The sequence below is a fragment of the Mustelus asterias genome, chromosome 3, assembly GCF_964213995.1.
Source record: "Mustelus asterias chromosome 3, sMusAst1.hap1.1, whole genome shotgun sequence".
In the NCBI taxonomy this organism is placed as follows: Eukaryota; Metazoa; Chordata; class Chondrichthyes; order Carcharhiniformes; family Triakidae; genus Mustelus; species Mustelus asterias.
Genome location: NC_135803.1, coordinates 36,568,990 through 36,590,423, shown reverse-complemented (window position 1 = coordinate 36,590,423; position 21,434 = coordinate 36,568,990). Strand labels below are relative to the sequence as shown.

Here is a 21,434-nt window from a genome sequence, read left to right as displayed (position 1 = left end):
CTTAAAGCATCAATCCCTTATCCTGAGGCTCTGCCCCCATGTTCTAGATTCCTCAGTCAAGAGAAACAATTGTTTGGAGTCTAATCCTTCAAGCTCGTTCAGAATCTTGTATGCTTCAATGAGATAACCTCTCATTCTTCAAAACTCCAGAGAGTATAGGCCCATTTTACTCAGCATCTCATCATGAGACAAAAGTGTTGTCTTAAGAACCAATCTAATGAACCTTCGCTGCATTGCCTCTCATGCATGTGTATATCTTTCCTTAAATATGAAAACAAAACTTGCATGCAGTACCCTAGTTGTGGTCTCACCAAAGCCCTCACAGCTGTAGCAAGACTTGTTTATTCTTGTATTCTAACCACCTTGCAATAATGACCAACATGCTATTTGCCTTCCTAATTGCTTACGGTACCTGCATGCTAACTTTGTGTTCCTTGTCTGAGTTAACCCAAGTCCTTCTGAACATCTACATTTATATGTTTCACAACTTTAAAAAAAATATTCTGCCTTTTTGCTCTTACTACCCAAGTGAATAACCTCACAACTCCCCACGTTATACTCCATCTGTCAACTTGTTGCTCATCCACTTAGCCTTTCTTTGCATTATCTTTGTGTCTTCCTCACAGCTTACATTCCTATTTAGCCTTTTTTCATAAGTAAACTTTATGATCCCTTCAGAGGCAATAACTTTTAAATAGAGATGAATTTCCCAAACGACTAACAGAAATAAATAGATTTGCAACATTTTGTTTTTAAGACTTTTACTGTAACAAACTAAAATCAACGTAGAGGCAGCCCTCGACTTTATCACATTTGAGTTATGATGAACGACACTTACAACGTTTATAAGTTGACACACTGCTTTGACTTCACAATGTCGCTTTCAACTTTACAACACCATGCAGGTGAACAAACTCAAAGGTTCATACATGCACATCGATGTTCTGCACTGCTCATCTTTTATATTTTGATTAAATATTGGGTCGTTGACCATGAACAAGCCTGGGGAAGAGAAAGTTCTCTCCAATTTGCTGGTAAAAATATGGCCTTGCCCTGCTGACAGTTTTCCCACTGATTACCAATGCCATTGATTACCACTGATTACCAATCCCACCCATGGGATTCTGGTGCCTGCGGTCTTGTGCCTTTTACTCTGGAACCACAAATCCAATTCAGGCAGAGAATGGACCTGGAATCCTGGACGTTGGATTCTGGAGTCCATCCGGCCCCTGACACCCTTCAATCTGGCAGCTCTGTTAACGGCACCGAAGATGGCAACAAGATCTGAATTCACTGGGTCGGCAAAGTAAAAACGCACAGGGGATGGAGGTTGCCCTTCATGGGATGTTCCCCAGGGTTGGGGACACAGATTCCCATTCATAAAAGCAGTCAGCAATTAAGCCCAAAAAGACTTGTCGTCACCCTATCAAAATCCCGAAAATGAGTTATAAAGTGTGAAATCATTAACCAAAATATTGAAGATAAACTACTGACTATGTTGGAGAGGAGAAACAGGTAACTGGGAGAAAGGGTATCGGGCCTGTGTTCATGAACCAATCCCCAAATTTTAACATTGTTCCTACGGGAATATCAGTTTTGACATTTCGATATGATTTGCAGGAACCAATTGTGTTCCAAGTCTGAGGGCTACCTGTGGATCAAACATTAGCCATATTACATTTCTCATTTTAAGCCCCCGCAAAAACTGAATCAAGGTTTAATTTATCCCTCAAGATACTGACAACAATTACTGTGCATGGCTATTTTCAGTCTTGTTAAGATAATGGTTTGTGCCATGGTGGTCAACTCTGTGCTAAGAAACACCTGTGTGGCTCAGAAGCGCCACTAAGTCACAATGCTACACTCATTCCTGACCCCACCAGAAATTGAAAGTTCAACCCTTATTATAAAAGCCTCTGCTATCTTCTCTCTAATTTCATTCCAAGTTTAGGGTGCATGTCTTAAAGATTTACCCAGCTTGAGTGCTCCTTTTCTTTGGAACCAATTCCAATCCTGCAGTTAATTCGATATCTTCCTCCAGTTTACCATATATTAACAACATTAGCCAAAATTGTCTAATCAAAATCATTTTAGAATTATCTTATGCTTAATGTGCTGTGATCACATAGATTTTTCTTCCTCCTTTATTCTATATTTATCATCTAATTAAAATTCACGCAGAATACTTCATACATTTTGTGAATCAGCTAACAAACACAACAGGTCTCATACCTCTGAGGCTGCACTAGATATATCAGGATAGCTTGAAGTATTATCTGCATACAGCCAATGTATTTTTGCAGCCTGTCCATCTTTTGGAGGTAGAGCTTCTGCAATAATCACTTTATCCTGAGGTAAAATCATTCCAGAGTTTCTGGCTACAGAAACAGCCGTTAACATATTATCCCCTGGTAGAACACAAAGTGTAATTAAGTCATGAATATACAATAGAGTCTTTCCTTTTAACATCATAGATTAAAATCCACTCCATTTTTCATTTTGCTGTTTTCAAATTTAGAAACAAAACTTCTATTTAAAAAATGATGTATCAAGAAAAAAAACTTAACACTGTCAGTAAATACCCATCGCTACCCTCATGACACCTGTACAATACACATCAACTGGCATCTATTTAATGTTTTGAATTAGAATATGTAATATTTAAATCAATTTTTGAATGTTTGCATCTGAAATGCAGTCTTAATCAATTAACCCAATATGATTTTTGTTATATATTTAAGTGGTTGCAGATACTTTAAGAGCTGATCACATGATTTGATGGTGAAACCATCGCCAACATTCTCCCAAAAACATTCAAACTGTCAAAACTACGTTAAAACTGGAGTAATTTCAGTGGGAGTTCAGAGAAGAATCGCCCACACACTGTGCACTGCAGATGCCACCAGCGTGAATATCATTAGATTTCAGGAGATCCCACTGGAGAGGTTTAAATCAGCACACTGACCGGGCTACTCACACACCGATCTGTCAGTGCCGAGATTGGTGTATGCGCAATGGGACTGCACTGCCAGCCTCCTGATTGCTGGCCAGTGATTTGAGCTGGCAAACCCTGTGACCCCTGCAACACCGGCTCTCCACACCCCCCCCCCCCCCCCCCCCCCCGCCCTCCGCCACCCTCCCACCCCCATCCCTCCCAGGCCCAGACTGGCACTGTCAAGACGCCAATGCCTAGGGGGCACCATTCACCTCCACCCCCCCCTCCCCCCGCCCGACCTTCTGCGGGGCCCCAATTGGGGCCACTCCAGTGGGTCGGGCCGCTAGCTCCCCAAAAGTGGGGAGCTGCTGTAAACCCTTGTGGAGTGAAATACTCAGTGAGGTGGGAAAGGCTAGCGGGCCAAGAGATTTCAGTCCCGGGCCCGCTAATCACATTTAAATAATGTTTAAGTGAGTCCTTGAATGCGTAATGCAGCTCCACGTCCATTTCTGATGCAGAGCTGACGGTGCCAGAAATCTGGCATTCGGGGAGGCGCTCGTGGCCAGACGCCCAGCGCAGATAGCACTAATCAGGCCCTGCTGAAATCTCCGGAGCAGATGGGAAAATCGCTCCCACACGTGCCAAGAAAGCTCGAGTTGACTGTCCAAGGCGGGTGTCTATTGTGGGGAATATAAGCAATTATTTCTCCCAGTCTGCGTGGAAGAACAACTTCATGAAGGAAATCCTAGAATCGTCTGGATAAAGGAATTAGCACATAGTTATTTTTGGTGGCCGAATCTGGATGCTCAGATGGAAGAAAAAGTGGGACAGTGTTGATCCTGTACACGAATAAAAAATACACCGCCGTTGTCTCCTTCACACCCTTGGGAGTGGCCTGAAATGCCATGGCAACAATTGCTTGCAGATTTTGCTGGTCCATTTGAGGATCACATAATCCTCCACTTTTGGAGAGCTAGCGGCCCTACCTTGTTGGAGTGAAGGGGGTGGCAATCGGGGGGGGGGGCCCGCAGAGTCGGGCAGTGGCGCCGTCTGAGCATTGCACCTTGGCAGAGCCAGCCTGTGCCCCCTGGGGGGCAAAGTGCCAATGCCAAGGGGGTACCTTGATAGAGCCTGTGGGAGGAGGGGGCATGGCAATAAGTGGGGGGTCCCATTGCCACTCTGCATTGGGATTGGTAGAGGAGGGAGGGAGGCCAGTGATCAGCGATTCTTTGGAGGTGGGGGGAGGTGGAGGGGACCGGGAGGTTGAGGCTGAGCCAGATGTAGATAGGGGGGGGCCAGTGAGCGGGCCGTGACAGGGTGGAGAGCCGGGGCTGGTCAGTGACCGAGTTGGCCAGCAATCGGGAGGCCGGCAGTGCAGTGCCACCGTGCATGTGCAGATCTCGATGCTGACAGATCGGTGCATGCACAGTGGCCCGCTCAGCACTATGCTGCCGGCCTCCCGGGTGGGGATAGGCCCCCACCCCCTGAATTCTGAAGTGAATCACACTAGTGCACTCTGCAGTGCACAGAGTATGGGAGATTCATTTTGAAACTCCCACTGACAAAAAGTGCGATGTACTCGTTTTCACACAATTTTGACACAGAGAATTTTTTGGGAGAATTCTGGTAGTTATTGTTAGTCTGAATCTACATTTGCAAACCACAGCCTTTTCTTTTTGTTTTAAACTCATAACCCTTAACATAGTCAGGACATTACAATATTCTGCTAAATTGTAGTCAATGCAGGGCATGAGTGCATCATGTGACCAGCTCTTTCACAAGTGAGAAACACAACATGGCCCCAGGCCACGAAAAGCTATAGTTTAATGGTTTGATTACAGGACAAATGCTGTGAGACACAATGCTGGATCTTTATGTTCTATCGCAGAGCAAATGGTGCAAAGTCAGTCAAGGTTGAGCAGTCCAAGTGTAGAATTATCGTACTCCCTGGCACTTAAAACTTACAGTGGTACTCATATCTATGCCTAAGTTGGAAGTTAGAAAGGTTGATTGCATAAAGAAAACAACTGTCAATTGTTGAACATTCAGTCCTATGTCCTAGATTAACATAGTTTCTAACCTGGAGTGCTTTAAAAGGAGTCACTTTCCTTCAGAATAGTTAATCATCTTAGGTTTTGTAAGCTGTTAAGAGACAGAGTGAAAGGCAAACTGAACTTTATTTTTCTTGCCATCAGTCCATAAGCACTGATCCCTGCAGCACTCCACTCATTGCAGTTTGCCAACCTGAAATTGATCCATTCATCCTGACTCTGTTTCCTGTTAATTAGCCAGTCCAATATTCACGCTAATATATCACCCCCAACACCTTATGCTTTTATCTTGTGTAGTAACCATTTGGCACCTCATCGAATGCCTTCTGAACAGCACTAATGCTTACAACCTGACATTTTCACATTTTTCTCGGTCTTTAAAGACTCAGTTTATCCACTGTTAATGTACAGGCTGCTGCCACAATTTTCAAGTATAAACACATTGCGCCTTCCTCCCAGTAAAACAATCCAGGCCCCCTTTAATCTCCGACAATCAACTACCCTCTTTATTTTACCTTAAGTTAAAGATACTGACCCAAAACACATTCTTATAAACCCCATAATTGTAACAACTGTTAGCCTTGGAATGGTGAAAATGCTTCCATTACACTTTCAAGCACAAGCAGGCAGCCAGAAGAGCTGCTCTCAAACAGAAACATACTGGCACAAACCTTTAAATCTGTCCAGCAAACTGCTATTTATTGATTGCCAGTACAGGGCTATTGAGAGAAAGGCATTTGCTCTTCATGCCTCTGACTTTCATAATATTATTGTTTCCTGTTGTTATTGAAAATTTAAGGGGTCATGGTACTTATTTTGTAGGTTGTCATTGTGGTAGTAATTCTGTGCTACTGTCATTATAAAAGGGCTTTAAAATTCTATAAGGCAATTACTAAAATCTTGGCAAAATGTAAAGTGTGCGTACAATTGCAGGTGCAGGAAATAAAATAAGTTACCTGTAACCATAACCGTGCGAATATTAGCTTTTCTGAGTTCTTCAAGGACATTGGACGAATCGGGCTTTAGCTTGTTTTGCATAATAATAAACCCCATAAACTCCATGTTGCTTTCAATGACATCCCTGTAAAAAGCAAAGCTTTAAGCATTCAATTTCACAATGCAATACTGCTACCAATGCAAATACCGTGTAAAATGCAGCAGCCACAGAAAAGAACAGAGGTTGCCTATTAGTATACAAATACAGAAATACTTTCCACCATTCCAAATGGTAGAAAAAATAAAGTAGCATTCATAAAAACAAGTAATGTCAAAGAAATTGGCAGACAGAGCAATCCTTTTGATAAACTTGTTTGTATTCAATCAGGTTCAAAGGAACTCTAAACACTTAATAATGAAATGACTCCTTTTGTAAAATAACTTTTACCATTAATCAAACTGCGCAACTAACAGCTTGCATCACAAAGGGCTAATAGGGATATTTTAATCCATCTCTTTTTCAAATAAAAATGCTTTGGTACTGTAAAAGTCTGGAATGCGGATTTATTAAATGCACTTATAAAATACCAAGTCAATAACCCAAAACTTCCTGGATCATCTTTATGTGGACTAGATATTGGTTTTAGTGCTGATCTAGTCAATGGGAATTTCAACCTGGTTTTCTCATGGAGCACATTTGCCTGACCACAAAGCAAAATATGGCATCAAATAGCCGCAAAATTAGCAATATTATTCTACATTCAAACTGCTATATGCTAGATGGCTGCACAGAGACTTAAATATATGGTTATTTCAATCATGTTCTAATAAACCTGATCAAAATTATTCACCTGCATGCTAACATTTTTACTTCATTGTACTTCTATGAACAATAAAACTTGACAATAAATGAAACATCAAAGTTCATTATGCTAATTCTTTATAAGTACAATTACTTCATAAAAACACGTGAATTTTAAAATTTGAATTGGTTTGCAAGACTTCATACAACTGAAGATTGTATTTATATAATGCTTCACAGAGGCACTGGGCTGTAACGTCCAAACTCCCCAGAGTCATATTGGGGGAGTACCCCAAGAGTTGCTGGAGAATCCCCTTCAGAGGTTCCCAGATAAGTTCGGCATGGCAACTGCACAGGGTGCAAACATCCCCTGGGCAACTGCCCTGGGTCCCATCTGAAAAATGCGATTTAAATCAGAAACTGTGGATGGTGAATTAAAACCTCTTTTAACTTCTGGGTAACTACTGCAGAGACCCATACCAATACTAAACAATTAATGAGGGAAAAATTAGAGTATAGGATAAAGCTAGCTGGAAATATGAAGGGAAATGGTAAGAATTTCTATAGACATTTAAAAAAAGAAAACTGAACAAAATGAGTGCTGGTCCTATCATTAGTGAGTCCGGGGCATTAAAAATGGAAAATAAGATGGCAGATAGATTGAACAGATATTTTGCATCAGTTTTCACTATAGAGGGTGCAAATAATATCCTACAAATAACTAAGCAAACTGTTGGAGGTGTGCGTTGACAAGTTCCTGGGTCCTGAAAGACTTTATCCTAAGATCTCAAAAGAAAAGGCTAGTGAGATAGTTGATGCATTGGTTTTAATTTTCCCGAAGTTCCCTAGATTTGGGGAAGTTTCCATTAAATTGGAAAATAGCAAATATAACTCATTTATTCAGAATGAGATGGAGACAGAATGCAGGAAACTACAGACTAGTTAGCTTAACATCTATCACGGGGTACAAAATGTTAAAGGCTATCATTATAGATGTTATTGCTGGATACTTAGAAAAATTCAAGATAATCAGGCAGAGTCAACAGGGTTTTGTGAAAGGAAAATCAAGTTTAACAAATTTATTGGAGTTATTTTAAGAAATAACATGTGTTGTGAATAAAAGGGAACCAGTGGATGTACTGTACTTGGGTTTCCAGAAGGCTTTTGATAAGGTGCCACAAAGATTATTGCAGAAAATAAAAGCTCACGCTGTAGGGTGTAAGGGGGTAATAGACTGGCATGTGTAGAATATTGGCTAGCTAACAGGAAATAGAGAGTAGGTACAAATGAGTCATTTTCTGATTGGCAAAATGCAATGAATGGTGTGCTACACACAGGAGCTGAGTCTTAACTTTTCACAATTTATATAAATGACTTGGATGAAGAAACCAAACATATAGAAACATAGAAAACTACAGCACAAAACAGGCCCTTCGGCCCCACAAGTTGCGCCGAACATATCCCTACCTTTTAGGCCTACCTATAACCCTCCATCCTATTAAGTCCCATGTACTCATCCAGGAGTCTCTTAAAAGACCCTATTGAGTTTGCCTCCACCACCACTGACGGCAGCCGATTCCACTCGCCCACCACCCTCTGTGTGAAAAACTTCCCCCTAACATTTCCCCTGTACCTACCCCCCAGCACCTTAAACCTGTGTCCACTCATAGCAGCCATTTCCACCCTGGGAAAAAGCCTCTGAGAGTCCACCCGATCTATGCCTCTCAACATCTTATATACCTCTATTAGGTCTCCTCTCATCCTACGTCTCTCCAAGGAGAAAAGACCGAGCTCCCTCAGCCTATCCTCATAAGGCATGCCACTCAATCCAGGCAAAATCCTTGTAAATCTCCTCTGCACCCTTTCAATCTTTTCCACATCCTTCCTGTAATGAGGCGACCAGAACTGAGCACAGTACTCCAAGTGGGGTCTGACGAGGGTCTTATATAGCTGCATCATTATCCCCGGACTCCTAAACTCAATCCCTCGATTGATAAAGGCCAGCACACCATACGCCTTCTCAACCACCTCCTCCACCTGCGGGGCCGATTTTAGAGTCCTGTGGACCCGGACCCCAAGGTCCTTCTGACCCTCTACAGTACTAAGAGTCTTTCCCTTTATATTGTACTCCTTCATCCCATTTGACCTGCCAAAATTGACCACTATGCATTTATCTGGGTTGAAGTCCATCTGCCACTTCTCCGCCCAGTCTTGCATCCTATCTATGTCCCTCTGTAACTTCTGACATCCCTCCAGACTATCCACAACCCCACCAACCTTCGTGTCGTTGGCAAACTTACCAACCCATCCCTCCACTTCCTCATCCAGGTCATTTATGAAAATGACAAACAGCAAGGGTCCCAGAACAGATCCTTGGGGCACACCACTGGTGACCGACCTCCAATTAGAAAAAGACCCATCTATACACACTCTCTGCCTCCTTTGGGCAAGCCAGTTCTGGATCCACAGGGCAGCAGCCCCTTGGATCCCATGCCCTCTCACTTTTTCTAGAAGCCTTGCATGGGGGACCTTATCGAACGCCTTGCTAAAATCCATATAAACCACATCTACCGCTTTCCCTTCGTCAATGTGTTTAGTCACATTTTCGAAGAACTCCACCAGGCTCGTAAGGCACGATCTGCCTTTGACAAAGCCATGCTGAGTATTCTTGAACATACTAAACCGCTCTGAATGCTCATAAATCTTGTCCCTCAGGATCTTCTCCATCAGCTTACCAACCACTGAGGTTAGACTCACCGGTCGGTAATTTCCTGGGCTATCCCTGTTCCCCTTCTTGAAAATAGGAACCACATCTGCAATCCTCTGGCACCTCTCCCGTCTCCATCGACGACGCAAAGATCATCGCCAGAGGCTCTGCAATCTCTTCCCTCGCCTCCCACAGTAATCTGGGGTACATCCCATCCAGACCCGGCGACTTATCTATCTTGATGCCATTCAAAGATTCCAGCACAACCTCTTTGTTAAAGTCCACATACTCAATCTTTTCAGTCCACTGCAAGCCCACAGTACATCCACCCATGTCCTTTTCCTCTGTGAAAACCGAGGCAAAATACTCATTAAGCACCTCTGCCATTTCTACTGGTTCCGTACTGATTTTCCCGCCTTCACCTTTTATAGGCCCTATTCCTTCACATCTCATCCTTTTACTCTTCACATATTTATAGAACGCCTTAGGGTTTTCCTTAATTCTACTTGCCAAGGCCTTCTCGTGACCCCTTCTGGCTCTCCTAATTTCCTTCTTTAGTCCCTTCCTACAAGCTGTATACTCATCTAGATCCCTATCTTCGCCAAGCTCTCTGAACCTTTTGTATGCTTTCCTTTACTTCTCGACTAGGTCCCGCACAGCTTTCGTGCACCACGGTTCCTTTAACCTACCAACTCCTCCCTGTCTGCTCGGAACATTGTCCTGTAGAACCCTAGACAGACATTCCTTGAAAAACTGCCACCTCTCTTCAGTAGATTTCCCCGAGAATACCTCCTTCCAAATTACTCCTCTAATTTGCTGCTTTATGTCTTCATATTTCCCCTTACTCCATATAAACGCTTTCCTAGCTTGCCTGATCCTCTCTTTTTCCAATGCAAGCATAAAGGAGATAGAGTTATGATCGCTATCCCCAAGATGCTCTCCCACTGAGAGATCTGATACCTGTCCAGGCTCATTGGTCAGTATCAGATCAAGTACAGCCTCTCCTCTTGTAGGCTTGTCCACATGCTGTGTCAGGAAACCCTCCTGAACACACCTAACGAACTCCTCCCCATCCAATCCCCTTACCCTAGGGATATTCCAATCTACGTTTGGGAAATTAAAGTCTCCCATCACAACAACTCTGCTATTATTGCAACTCTCCAGGATCTGTTTCCCTGTCTGCTCCTCCACCTCCCTGTCTCTATTGGGCGGCCTATAGAAAACTCCCAGCAAAGTGATCGACCCCTTCCCACTCCGAACTTCCACCCACAGAGACTCTGTAGACAATCCCTCCACAGCATACACCTTCTCTACAGCTGTGACACTATCCCTGATCAGCAGTGCCACTCCACCCCCTCTCTTGCCTTCCTCCCTGTCCTTCCTGAAACATCTGAATCCCGGCACCTGTAGTATCCAGTCCTGTCCCTGAGACATCCAAGTCTCCGTAATGGCCACCACATCACACTTCCAGGCATCGATCCACGCTCTGAGCTCATCCCCTTTATTCACTATACTCCTGGCATTAAAGTAAACACATCTCAATCCTTTGGTCTGAGCTCTCCCCTTCTCTATCCCCCGTCCATCCTCTCTCTTGCATCATCTATAACCCTTCTCTGTTTGCGAGCTAAGTTCCTCGCTCCCAGTCACCTCGTCTCGATCCCCTCCCCCCAACCTATCTAGTTTAAACTCTCTCCAGTAGCCTTAGCCAACCTTCCCGCCAGGATATTGGTCCCCCTGGGATTCAAGTGCCACCAGTTTTGTGTGTACAGGTCACACCTGCCCCTAAAGAGGTCCCAATGGTCCAGGAACCTGAATCCCTGCCCCCTGCACCAGTCCCTCAGCCACACATTCATCCTCCACCTCACTCCATTCCTGCCCTCACCCTCCCGTGGCACAGGCAGCAATCCTGAGATTACTACCTTAGCTTTCCTCCTTCTCAGCTGTCTCCCTAATTCCCTATACTCTCTTTTCATGACCCCTTCCCCCTTCCTTCCCACATCAGCAGTACCAATATGTACTGCTACCTCTGGCTCCTCTCCCTCCCCCCTCAGGATTTCCGGGAGTCGACCAGCGACAACCTGGATCCTGGCCCCAGGGAGGCAGACCACCATCCGAGACTCCCGCCTGCCTCCGCAAAAACGCCTGTCTGACCCCCTTACTGTCGAGTCCCTGATTAACACTGCCTTCCTCCCTTTTTCCTTAGCCCTCTGAGTTCCAGGGCCGGACTCCACTCCAGAGACACGGCCACTGCTGCTTCCCCCAGGTGGGCTGTCCCCACCCCCAGCAGTACTCAGGCAGGAGTACTTGTTGTGTAGGGGCACATCCACTGGGGTGCTCTCAATCACCCAAGCTTTACCCTTCCTGGCCGTCACCCACTTGGCCTCCACCCGTGGCCCTGGTGTGACCACCTGATGATAGCTCTTGTCTATCACTATCTTGTCTATATGTTTGCTAAATTTGCTGATTACATAAAGATAGGTAGGAAAGTAAGTTATGAAGAGGACATAAGGAGGCTACAAACGGATATAGAAAGGTTAAGTGAGAGAGAAAGGATCCGGCAAATGGATCATAATGTGGGAAAAAGTGAAATTTTTCATTTTGTTAGGAATAATAAGAATAAACATATTATCTAAATGGTGAGAGATTGCAGAGCTCTGAGGTGCAAAGGGATTTGGTTTGATTTATTATTGTCACATGTACTGGGATACAGTGAAAAGTATTGTTTCTTGCACGCTATACAGGCAAAATATACCAGTGGATGTACTGTACTTGGATTTCCAGAAGGTTTTTGATAAAGTGTCACATCAAAGATTATTGCAGAAAATAAAAGCTCACGCTGTAGGGTGTAAGAGAGTAATAGGCTGGCATGGATAGAATATTAGCTAGCTAATAGCCAATATCAGTATATAGTATTAGGGGAAAGGAAAAGACTGGGTGCAGAATATAGTGTTGCAGTTACAGATAGGGCAAATAGAAAGATAAGTTTAGAAGGTAGGATCTACGCATCCTAGTGCATAAAGCTCAAAAGATTAGTATGCAGGTACAGTAAGTAATTAGGAAAACTAATAGAATGTTATAGTTGGGTTATCTTATGAGGAAAGGTTAGAGAAGCTATGGCTTGCATCCACTGAAAAGTTCAGAAGACTTGATTGAATTATACAAGATCAAGGGGTCTTGACAGGGCGGATGTAGAAAGGATATTTCCTCTTGTGGGAGAATCCAAAAGTAGGGAATACTGCTTAAAAATAAGGGCAGTAAGAAGTCTCACAACACCAGGTTAAAGTCCAACAGGTTTATTTGGTAGCAAAAGCCACTAGCTTTCGAGCGCTTGCTGCTCCTTCGTCAGGTGAGTGGGAGTTCTGTTCACAAACAGGGCATATAAAGACACAAACTCAATTTACAAAATAATGGTTGGAATGCAAGACTTTCCAAGTAATCAAGTCTCAAAGGTACAGACAATGTGAGTGGAGAGAGTGTTAAGCACAGGTTAAAGAGATGCCCATCAGATCAGCCATGGTCTTATTGACTGGTGAAACAGGCTCAAAGGGCCAAGTGGTCGACTCCTGCTCCTAATTAATGTGTATGTTCATTATTGCAGTGTTAAATGCTCTTACAATTTATATATTTAGCTTGAATATTCATTCAAAAATGTTAATCATATACCAGAGGGGAAATGTACTTGAATCTTTGGGACAGAGAATTGTTTCTATTTAGTAGTTAAAATTAGTTATGTAAAAGGAGCATCAACAATTAATAAAGTTTCTATTTCCCCCCGCTAACAAAATTAAAATTTCATAGCTGAGAAATCCAGTTACTCATTCAGTTATGCAGGTCTTGTTGGATCCTGTAATAAGACCATAAGACCATAAGACATAGGAGCGGAAGTAAGGCCATTCGGCCCATCGAGTCCACTCCACCATTCAATCATGGTTGATTTCAACTCCATTTACCCGCTCTCTCCCCATAGCCCTTAATTCCTCGAGAAATCAAGAATTTATCAATTTCTGTCTTGAAGACGCTCAACGTCTCGGCCTCCACAGCCCTCTGTGGCAATGAATTCCACAGACCCACCACTCTCTGGCTGAAGAAATTTCTCCTCATCTCTGTTCTAAAGTGACTCCCTTTTATTCTAAGGCTGTGCCCCCGCGTCCTAGTCTCCCCTGTTAATGGAAACAACTTCCCTACGTCCATCCTATCTAAGCCGTTCATTATCTTGTAAGTTTCTATCAGATCTCCCCTCAACCTCCTAAACTCCAATGAATATAATCCCACGATCCTCAGACGTTCATCGTATGTCAGGCCTACCATTCCTGGGATCATCCGTGTGAATGTCTAAATGTACGTACTGCAATGAGTACAACTCCTTTCTGATGCCATGATTATGCAGAAATATTGCAGGAGATTCTGGGCTTTTAGTTCGGGGGCAGCAAAGGAAGGGCAGCATTTCCCGAATGAAAAATCTTAACTGATTTTCTGCTTTCTATACTTTTTGGCGTCCATAAAAAGTGACACCAGCAAATAGAGAATAGCACGATCAGGGCTGCATGTTTTGCATAAACAAGTTAAAATTACATTTTCTGATGTTAGGATGCATAATTCTTCAACACATATCTGATTCCCAGGGCCTATTCCTGTGGATCCCCGATGGTGGTCTCCTGTCACCTAAAATCATGGTCATGCCCAGCAGCTGCACAGAGATTCCGGTCAGGTTCAGGTACAAGGCCAATTCAGAATTTGCACATTTATCGTTTGGCCTAACTACACCCACACACCAATCTCAATTTGAAATGCTACACAAAGCAGAAAATTAAATCTATTACCTGCTGACATTCTGCACTTTGTGCCAGGTTAATTTAGATCCTATTTTCCTATGGGCAAGTGCTATGACTCTGTAGCCTTGTTTTGTATAAATATTCAATACTTCAGAAAACCTTTTGGGAACTGAAAAATAAAGAACATAGGAAACTATTATATGGGCATCAAATAACCCTTAAATCAAACAGTTTGCAAATGTAAAACATAAACCTGAATATATCCTATCAATTTCCTCCTCATTATCTCATTATTTCAACGTGGGTTAACGTCCACATTAAGGTAAAGCAAAAAAGAATTTGGTAGGAATAGGTGCAATGTTTGTAACTTCTACTGTTACAAATGTCAGAGAAGTATTCTACCAAAACATTTATTTCAATTTAGGTCCATTTACAATGTGTGGCTCATAAAAAGGAAATGGCAAATTGTACATACTACTTTACCTGTCTCTGCCTTGCATAAGTTAGCAACCATCTCAGGTGCACCTTTTAAGTAAGCATCCATATGTTTTTCACCCAGCACTCTAGCTACAACACTCATTCGTTGCAAAGCAGAAGAAAATGGAAACTGCCTTACAATGCCTATTTCATATGATACCTGCACAGAAATAATGTGAATAAGTATCAGTATAGTGACTGCTTCTGAATAAAAAGAGATTTGAGAATCTTGCAAAAATTGTACTTACTGGGAGATCATACATTTCCTGTAAAATGAAGAGAATATTAAGTTTATTATATTGCATTTTTCCGTTTAAACATAAATGCTGGTTAAATTTATACTGCTAATATTGCAGTGAAGAATCACATTCAGAGTGGGACTTTACAGAATACTTAACAGTGCAGGATACTGTGTGTACTCTAGGCCTAAAGTTCTAACACTGCAAAATGTTCTTCACATTTCTCATGTAAGATCTATTCTAAACTTTACAACTAATTAACAGAAGTTAGCTAGCAAAAACATGGCATAAAGGCATAAAAACCAGGAAAACCCAAGTTGTTTAGACTCAGAATTAGTGCATGTAGGGCACGCCTACTTCTTGATCTGGTGTAACAAATTAGCCAAAAAAAAAACCAGTGCTAATCTTGATCTGGCACCTGGAAACGATTGAGCAAAAGTACAGAAAATAGCAGTCGTAGGGAAAGCAACCACATAATAATAAAGTTTAACACGATCTAGAAGTCGGAAATATCGAGCCAGGAACCTGCTATATAGTTCTAAAAGGTTGATGTTTAATGAAATGAAGGAAAAGCTCCAACGGATAGGTTTGGGCTACTAGAATCATAGAATCATAGAAATCATAGAAACCCTACAGTACAGAAAGAGGCCATTTGGCCCATCGAGTCTGCACCGACCACAATCCCACCCAGGCCCTACCCCTATATCCCTACATATTTTACCCGCTAATCCCTCTAATCTACGCATCCCAGGACACTAAGGGGCAATTTAGCATGGCCAATCAACCTAACCCGCACATCTTTGGACTGTGGGAGGAAACCGGAGCACCCAGAGGAAACCCACGCAGACACGAGGAGAATGTGCAAACTCCACACAGACAGCGACCCAAGCTGTACACCAGTACTGTTCAACAATGTTCTGTGGAAAGCAAATGGAACTATTTTAATGATATAATGCACAAGTAAAATGTTCTGACCATCTCACTGAATCATACTGTTGAGCTGTGGGCACAATGTTTAGGCCGAGAACCAGTTTGCAACTATGAAACGACTGCACGGTCAATTAGCAGACATGGGGGACTGTAGTGAGGTTGCCATGCAGGGTGGTTATTAGGGGAGAGTGCAATGGCCAGTTGGGGTTTTCACTTTACCGTAGAACACCTGACAGTTAGCTCAGTTGGCTGGACAGCTGGTTAGTGATGCAGAGTGATGTCAACAGTGGGAGTACAATTCCTGTACTGACTGAGGTTATTAATGAAAGCCCCGCCTTCTCAACCTTGCCCCTCACCTGAGGTGTGATGATCCTCAGGTTAAATCACCACCAGTCAACTCTCCCTCTCCAAGGCATATCGTCATCTGGAACCATGGCGACTTTACCTTTAGACCACCTGTGCCTACAACTTTAACATGGAGCGCCAGCAGTGCACCACAAAGTGGCTTCACACTAAGGCAAGTAAATAAACTTTTAACTTACCTTTCAGGTGTTTGCCTCTAGAAGGTTCTATTGAGGCCAATTGGTTTGACTGTCAAGCACCATAAGAGACTGACCATTGATTGTAGCATGCACTGCACAATCATTCACAGACCAGGACACATAAGTGAATAAAACAATAACACATGAAACCTAATGCAGAAAAGCATTAAGTGCTACTCATAAGAAGAAATAATAGGTGGCACAAACGTATTGTAGTGGCTAAGAATTAAACTAATCCTGACCTGAAAATCTTCATGGACTATGGACGGGATTTTCTGGCCATGCTTGTCCCAAGATCGAAAAATCCCACACGATGTCAACGGGCCTTCACATGGTCCTGCCCCGTCTGCTATGATTCCCATGGTGGGCGGGACAGGAAAATTCTACCGTGTGTCAGTTGTGCTCAGTTGGTAGCACACTCCTCTTTGAATCACAATGTCTTGAGCACAAAAATCAGGTCAGACACGCCAATGCAGTACCAAAGAGGAGTGCTTTGATGGAGGTGCCATCTTCCATTTTCTTGCTTAGGTGGATGTAAAAGATTCTGTGGCACTATTTTGAAGAACAGCGAGGGAGTCATCCCCAGTGTCCTGGCCAATATTTACCCCTCAATCAGCATCACAAACAAATAATTATCTGCTGTTTGTGAAAGTTGCTGAGTGTAAAATTGCTGCCAAGTTTTTTACATTACAATAGCGATTGCACTTCAAAATGTACTTCAGTAACTGTAAAGAGCTTTGAAACATTCGATGATTGTGAAAAGCACTATAAATCTTTTTCTCTTTCTAGACACAACATTAAACATGTCATCAACTTCAACCACCAGTAATCAACAAAGTGGGGGAAGGTGTTGATGATGGGCTAAAGGCCCAGAGGGAAGGTAGGTGGCAGCTAACGGCTCACGGAAAAGGCAGGTGAGTGGTCGAGCAACCAGAGGAAATATAGGGGCTGAGAGGGGTAGGAAGCCCAGAGGATGATGGGGGGGATCTAAAGATCAAAAGTAAATGCAGAGGTCAGGGACAAAAGATGTGGAAAGATAAGGCTTCGAGGTTAGACAATGGGGATCAGTGCATGTGCAGTGGCCCCGCATTGTCGGCCTACCATTGCTGGCCTTGCAGATCCCATCTCCCCCCCCCCCCCCCCCCCCGCAATTGGTCCTGTCCCTTCTGGCCCCACCTGGGCAGTGTCAAGCTGCCCAGTGGGTAGTGCCAGTTTGCCCTTGGGCAGTGCCAGGCTGGCACTGGCAAGGGGCACACCCCCTTTTCACCTGGCCTCCTGGAGCAAAACATATGTGATTAAGTTTGGACATTTTGGAGCTTCTAAAGAATGATGAATGAGAGACCTGCAAAGAGACTATTAGAATAATTGATGAAAGTAATGACAGCCATAGATAAGGATCTAGCGGTAAAAGATTGGTAGAGGTGGAAGTGTGTAACATTTATCTTGGTGATAGATGGGATTTGTGATTGAAAACTCAGCTCAGGATTGAAAGGTCAGAGATAGAGTTTAATTCAGTAGCTGAGGCTGGAAGATATATTCAGTAACAAGGCAATACATTTTGAAGTGAGACCAAAAATAATGGCTCTGTTCTTCACTATGTTGAGCTGCTGTTGTTACATATCTGTATATGGAGAGAATATACCTATCATTGCCAGTTACTTTTTTGGTTTTTATTAATGTAGTGGGTGACGTCTGAATTTAATGAATATGTGCTTCATGGTTGCTAAATTGGAAGCTTAGGAGGCCATTTAGCACAGCACTCAGAATTTGATACTGACCAAATTTCTTTGTTGATGTTTTCTGTAGTCTTTTAAAATACTATTCTGAGCACTGAATGAAAGTGCACAGTCTAATAACCAAAGGGATTTATAGGATTAGGGAAGACAATCATGGACCATCTCGTCAATCATAATTAAGGTCATTTAAAGCTGCCTTAAAAAATACCAATTCATGATCCACCACTGTCTCGTGTTCAAGGAGAAGCTGTTTCGAAGGTCGAACTACAGTGGGCATGATTTGATTGTGTAAAGCAGTCTCTTCTTCAGTCGCTTCCTCAAGAACCTTTAATAGAAAACATAATAAACAGTATTAACGCTTCGAGACCTGGTCAATATTATTACGAAAAAAGGAGATTAATTTATGTTATTTCACAGAGCACTGGCCCAGATTTTGCAGTCAGAAGTGAACAAAATGGTGCCAGCCATTCACTACACTCACGTTTGCCCAGGCATTTTCAGTGGAAGTTTATAGTGTGACTTGCCATAATTAGAGATCTGAAAGTGTTATGTGCTCTGCAGGAGATCAGGGACCTGTGCTAATAAGGCAAGCAATTTTCTGTTTCCTTAACTAATCGGAATTACTGAAGCAGAGTTTATCCAGGAAAGTGCAAATTAGAGTATTTAATTCAATGTCAAAACATGAATAGAAATTTAAATAAACAGATGGAAAGAAAAATATGATTAAGAGACAGGATCAAAAAGAAAAATAAATAGTAGAAAGAACATTTTTTTACCAATAACTAAAATTGAAAGATGGAGGCTCCGCACATTTAAAATTAAATTTTCAATGCCAGAGGTTGTTTGGCAGCAATTAACACCATGAAAAACTCACTCACACTTGAATGGACATGTACCACAAGGACACATGAATTAGGAGCAAGAGTAGACCATGTGGCCCTTAGAGCCTGCTCCACCATTCCACACAATTGTGGCTGATTTTGGCCCTTCCCACAGCTAATCTTCCCATCTAGCTTTGTATCATCCACAAACTTAGATACATGACTCTTTGTTTCTTCATCTAAGTCATTAAAATATAGATTGTAAATGGCTGAGGCCCCAACACTGATCCTTTCGGCTATTCACTATCTGCCAAATTGAAAAGGCCCTGTATATGCCCACTCTCTGCTTCCAACCTATGAACCAATCCTCCATCCATGCTAATATATTACCTCCAACTCCATGTGCACTTATCATGCCTACTAACTTTTTGCATGGCACCTTATCAACAATCGTTTGGAAATCCAGATGCTCTACATCTACTGGTTCCTCTTTTCTACTTTACTAGTTACATCTGGCACATTTGGCAGGTATCTGCTCGACAAATATCACTTCATACCCTATCATATATTTGAATGCCAAGTCTCTCAACTAGTAGCACAACGTCTGGAGAAACAGCACACCTTGGACAGCAACTTTCTGATTTAAACATTTAAGTGACTGTCCAAAATGCTCCTTAATGTGGAGCACGAATAAACTCATTATTACAGTGACTCCAAAATCCAAGCCAATGTGATTAAATAAGCTCATTTTTTCAACCTAAGTATTGTCAATAACGTGCATTTAGAAAACTACAAAATATCAACTGATAGAAGGTCAAAGACCTTTTTTGATACGTATTTGATAAAATATCAGCCTCCTCTTTAGCAATTTTCTGCAACAAACACTTATTACAGTTCAATTTATTTTAAATTACTCAGTTTGCTACTAAGCCAGACATCACAGTTTTCAGTCTAAAGGTTCCGCTTAGTTATTGAATAAAAAAGACTCACCCAACCAGTTTCTTCAAACATCTTCAAATCCAATGGATCACCAGATAATTTCCCATCAATTTTAGTAAGTGTGTGGCAGGTTGCCATGCAAGCCATAAACTGTGATTTCACCAAACTCTCCTTACAAATGCTTTGTTCTGATTGCAAAAAACTAAACAGAAGAAAACATGCATCAATCTCTTCCTTTGTTCTTCAATTGCATCAAATAGAAGATTTTACAAATAAACTATTCTTTGGAATTCAGTAAAAAGTTGCAAAAATGGCTATAATGAAGACATCAGCATGTTATCCACAAACAGCGTTACTAGTTAAATTGACTTAAATAATGCTGCTGTAGCAATAAAACACTGAATATTAATGGATAGTTAAAAATCTTCCCAGCTGCTATCTCAGCTGAATTATCAAAATTGAACCAAATATTTATATTATTCAAATCCAACTTTAAACTGCATTTTAAAAAAGTACTTGTTCTTAATTTATCGACAAAACTCCTATCTAGTGAGAATCACATTCAGTGATTTGACCAAGTTCACTTCCTAAGTTGGAATCTATTTCAAGCATTTAGTGAGGCTGAGATAGCTAAACCAAAAATGTTTTTTGCTTTCACTCAACACAGTGCAAAAGGAAGGAAAAATACTACCTTTCACTTGTACTTGGCAAATCAAGTACAAGAGAAACACCAATCTGCACGCTGCCAAGGAGAGAATGAGATCACAAAAACGATTTTTTAAAAAAAGTTTGTTCCTGGAAGTGCTGTGCACAATTGCTTGCATCCTAGCTTTGATTCACAAACAACAGACCACCCTTCAGATGTCCACTGCACTCAGAACATTCAACTGAAATACATGAGCCTTGCCTACACCATTAGGCCAAGACTTTTTGTATTACAAAAGTTTTGATATCACGTGTACAAATATGTTCCAGACCTATTATCTTCCACTCTTTGAATTCCCCAAATATCCAGGCCTTCTTCAGTGAGTGTTCCAGTCTAAAGACAAGAAATGATAAAACTTCTAAAAACCTATAATGCAAATATTGGCATTCAACATTGCTTGCTGAGGTTTATTATTTAGTTTCAACCTGAAACTTTTTGTTTTTCAAAGCACAAGAGTATTAAGATAATAACAGGAAATGCTGAAAATACACAGTGGGTGAGACAACAGAGAAAAGAAAGGTTATGATTTTTTTGGATGTGTATTCTTCAATAAAACCCAAAGATAAATTACAGCATTTTAGTCAGACTGGATAAAAGAAGGAAGGCACACAAGAACAGAAATTACATTTACATAAAATCTTTAAAATAGTAAAATGTCCTAAAGTGCTTCATGGGACTATTATTTAACAAAATTGAATAGCCTTCCATGTATGGAGGATAATAGGACAGATGACACAAAAGCATGATCAAAGAGGTAGATTTGAAGGAGTTTCTTAAAGGGGGAAAGAGAAGCAGAGAGGTTTAGGGAAGAACTTGTACAGCTGAGCACCTAAAGGGCGGC

The 21,434-nt window shown here is 42.0% G+C and overlaps 1 protein-coding gene across 3 annotated transcripts in view; it reads right to left on the bottom strand.

Annotated features, from left to right (window-relative positions):
• atp13a3 (ATPase 13A3) overlaps positions 1–21,434 on the bottom strand; it is a 127,977-nt gene that overhangs the window by 33,902 nt on the left and 72,641 nt on the right. For all 3 annotated transcript variants that reach the window (XM_078207725.1, XM_078207717.1, XM_078207732.1), the window contains exons 14-21: positions 20,865–20,926; positions 19,939–20,089; positions 18,336–18,452; positions 14,929–14,946; positions 14,687–14,840; positions 14,252–14,372; positions 5,943–6,067; positions 2,233–2,408 (exon numbers count right to left, since the gene is read on the bottom strand). In XM_078207725.1, coding sequence (XP_078063851.1) covers positions 2,233–2,408; positions 5,943–6,067; positions 14,252–14,372; positions 14,687–14,840; positions 14,929–14,946; positions 18,336–18,452; positions 19,939–20,089; positions 20,865–20,926 — 924 coding nt within the window. The remainder of the gene's footprint in view (positions 1–2,232; positions 2,409–5,942; positions 6,068–14,251; positions 14,373–14,686; positions 14,841–14,928; positions 14,947–18,335; positions 18,453–19,938; positions 20,090–20,864; positions 20,927–21,434) is intronic.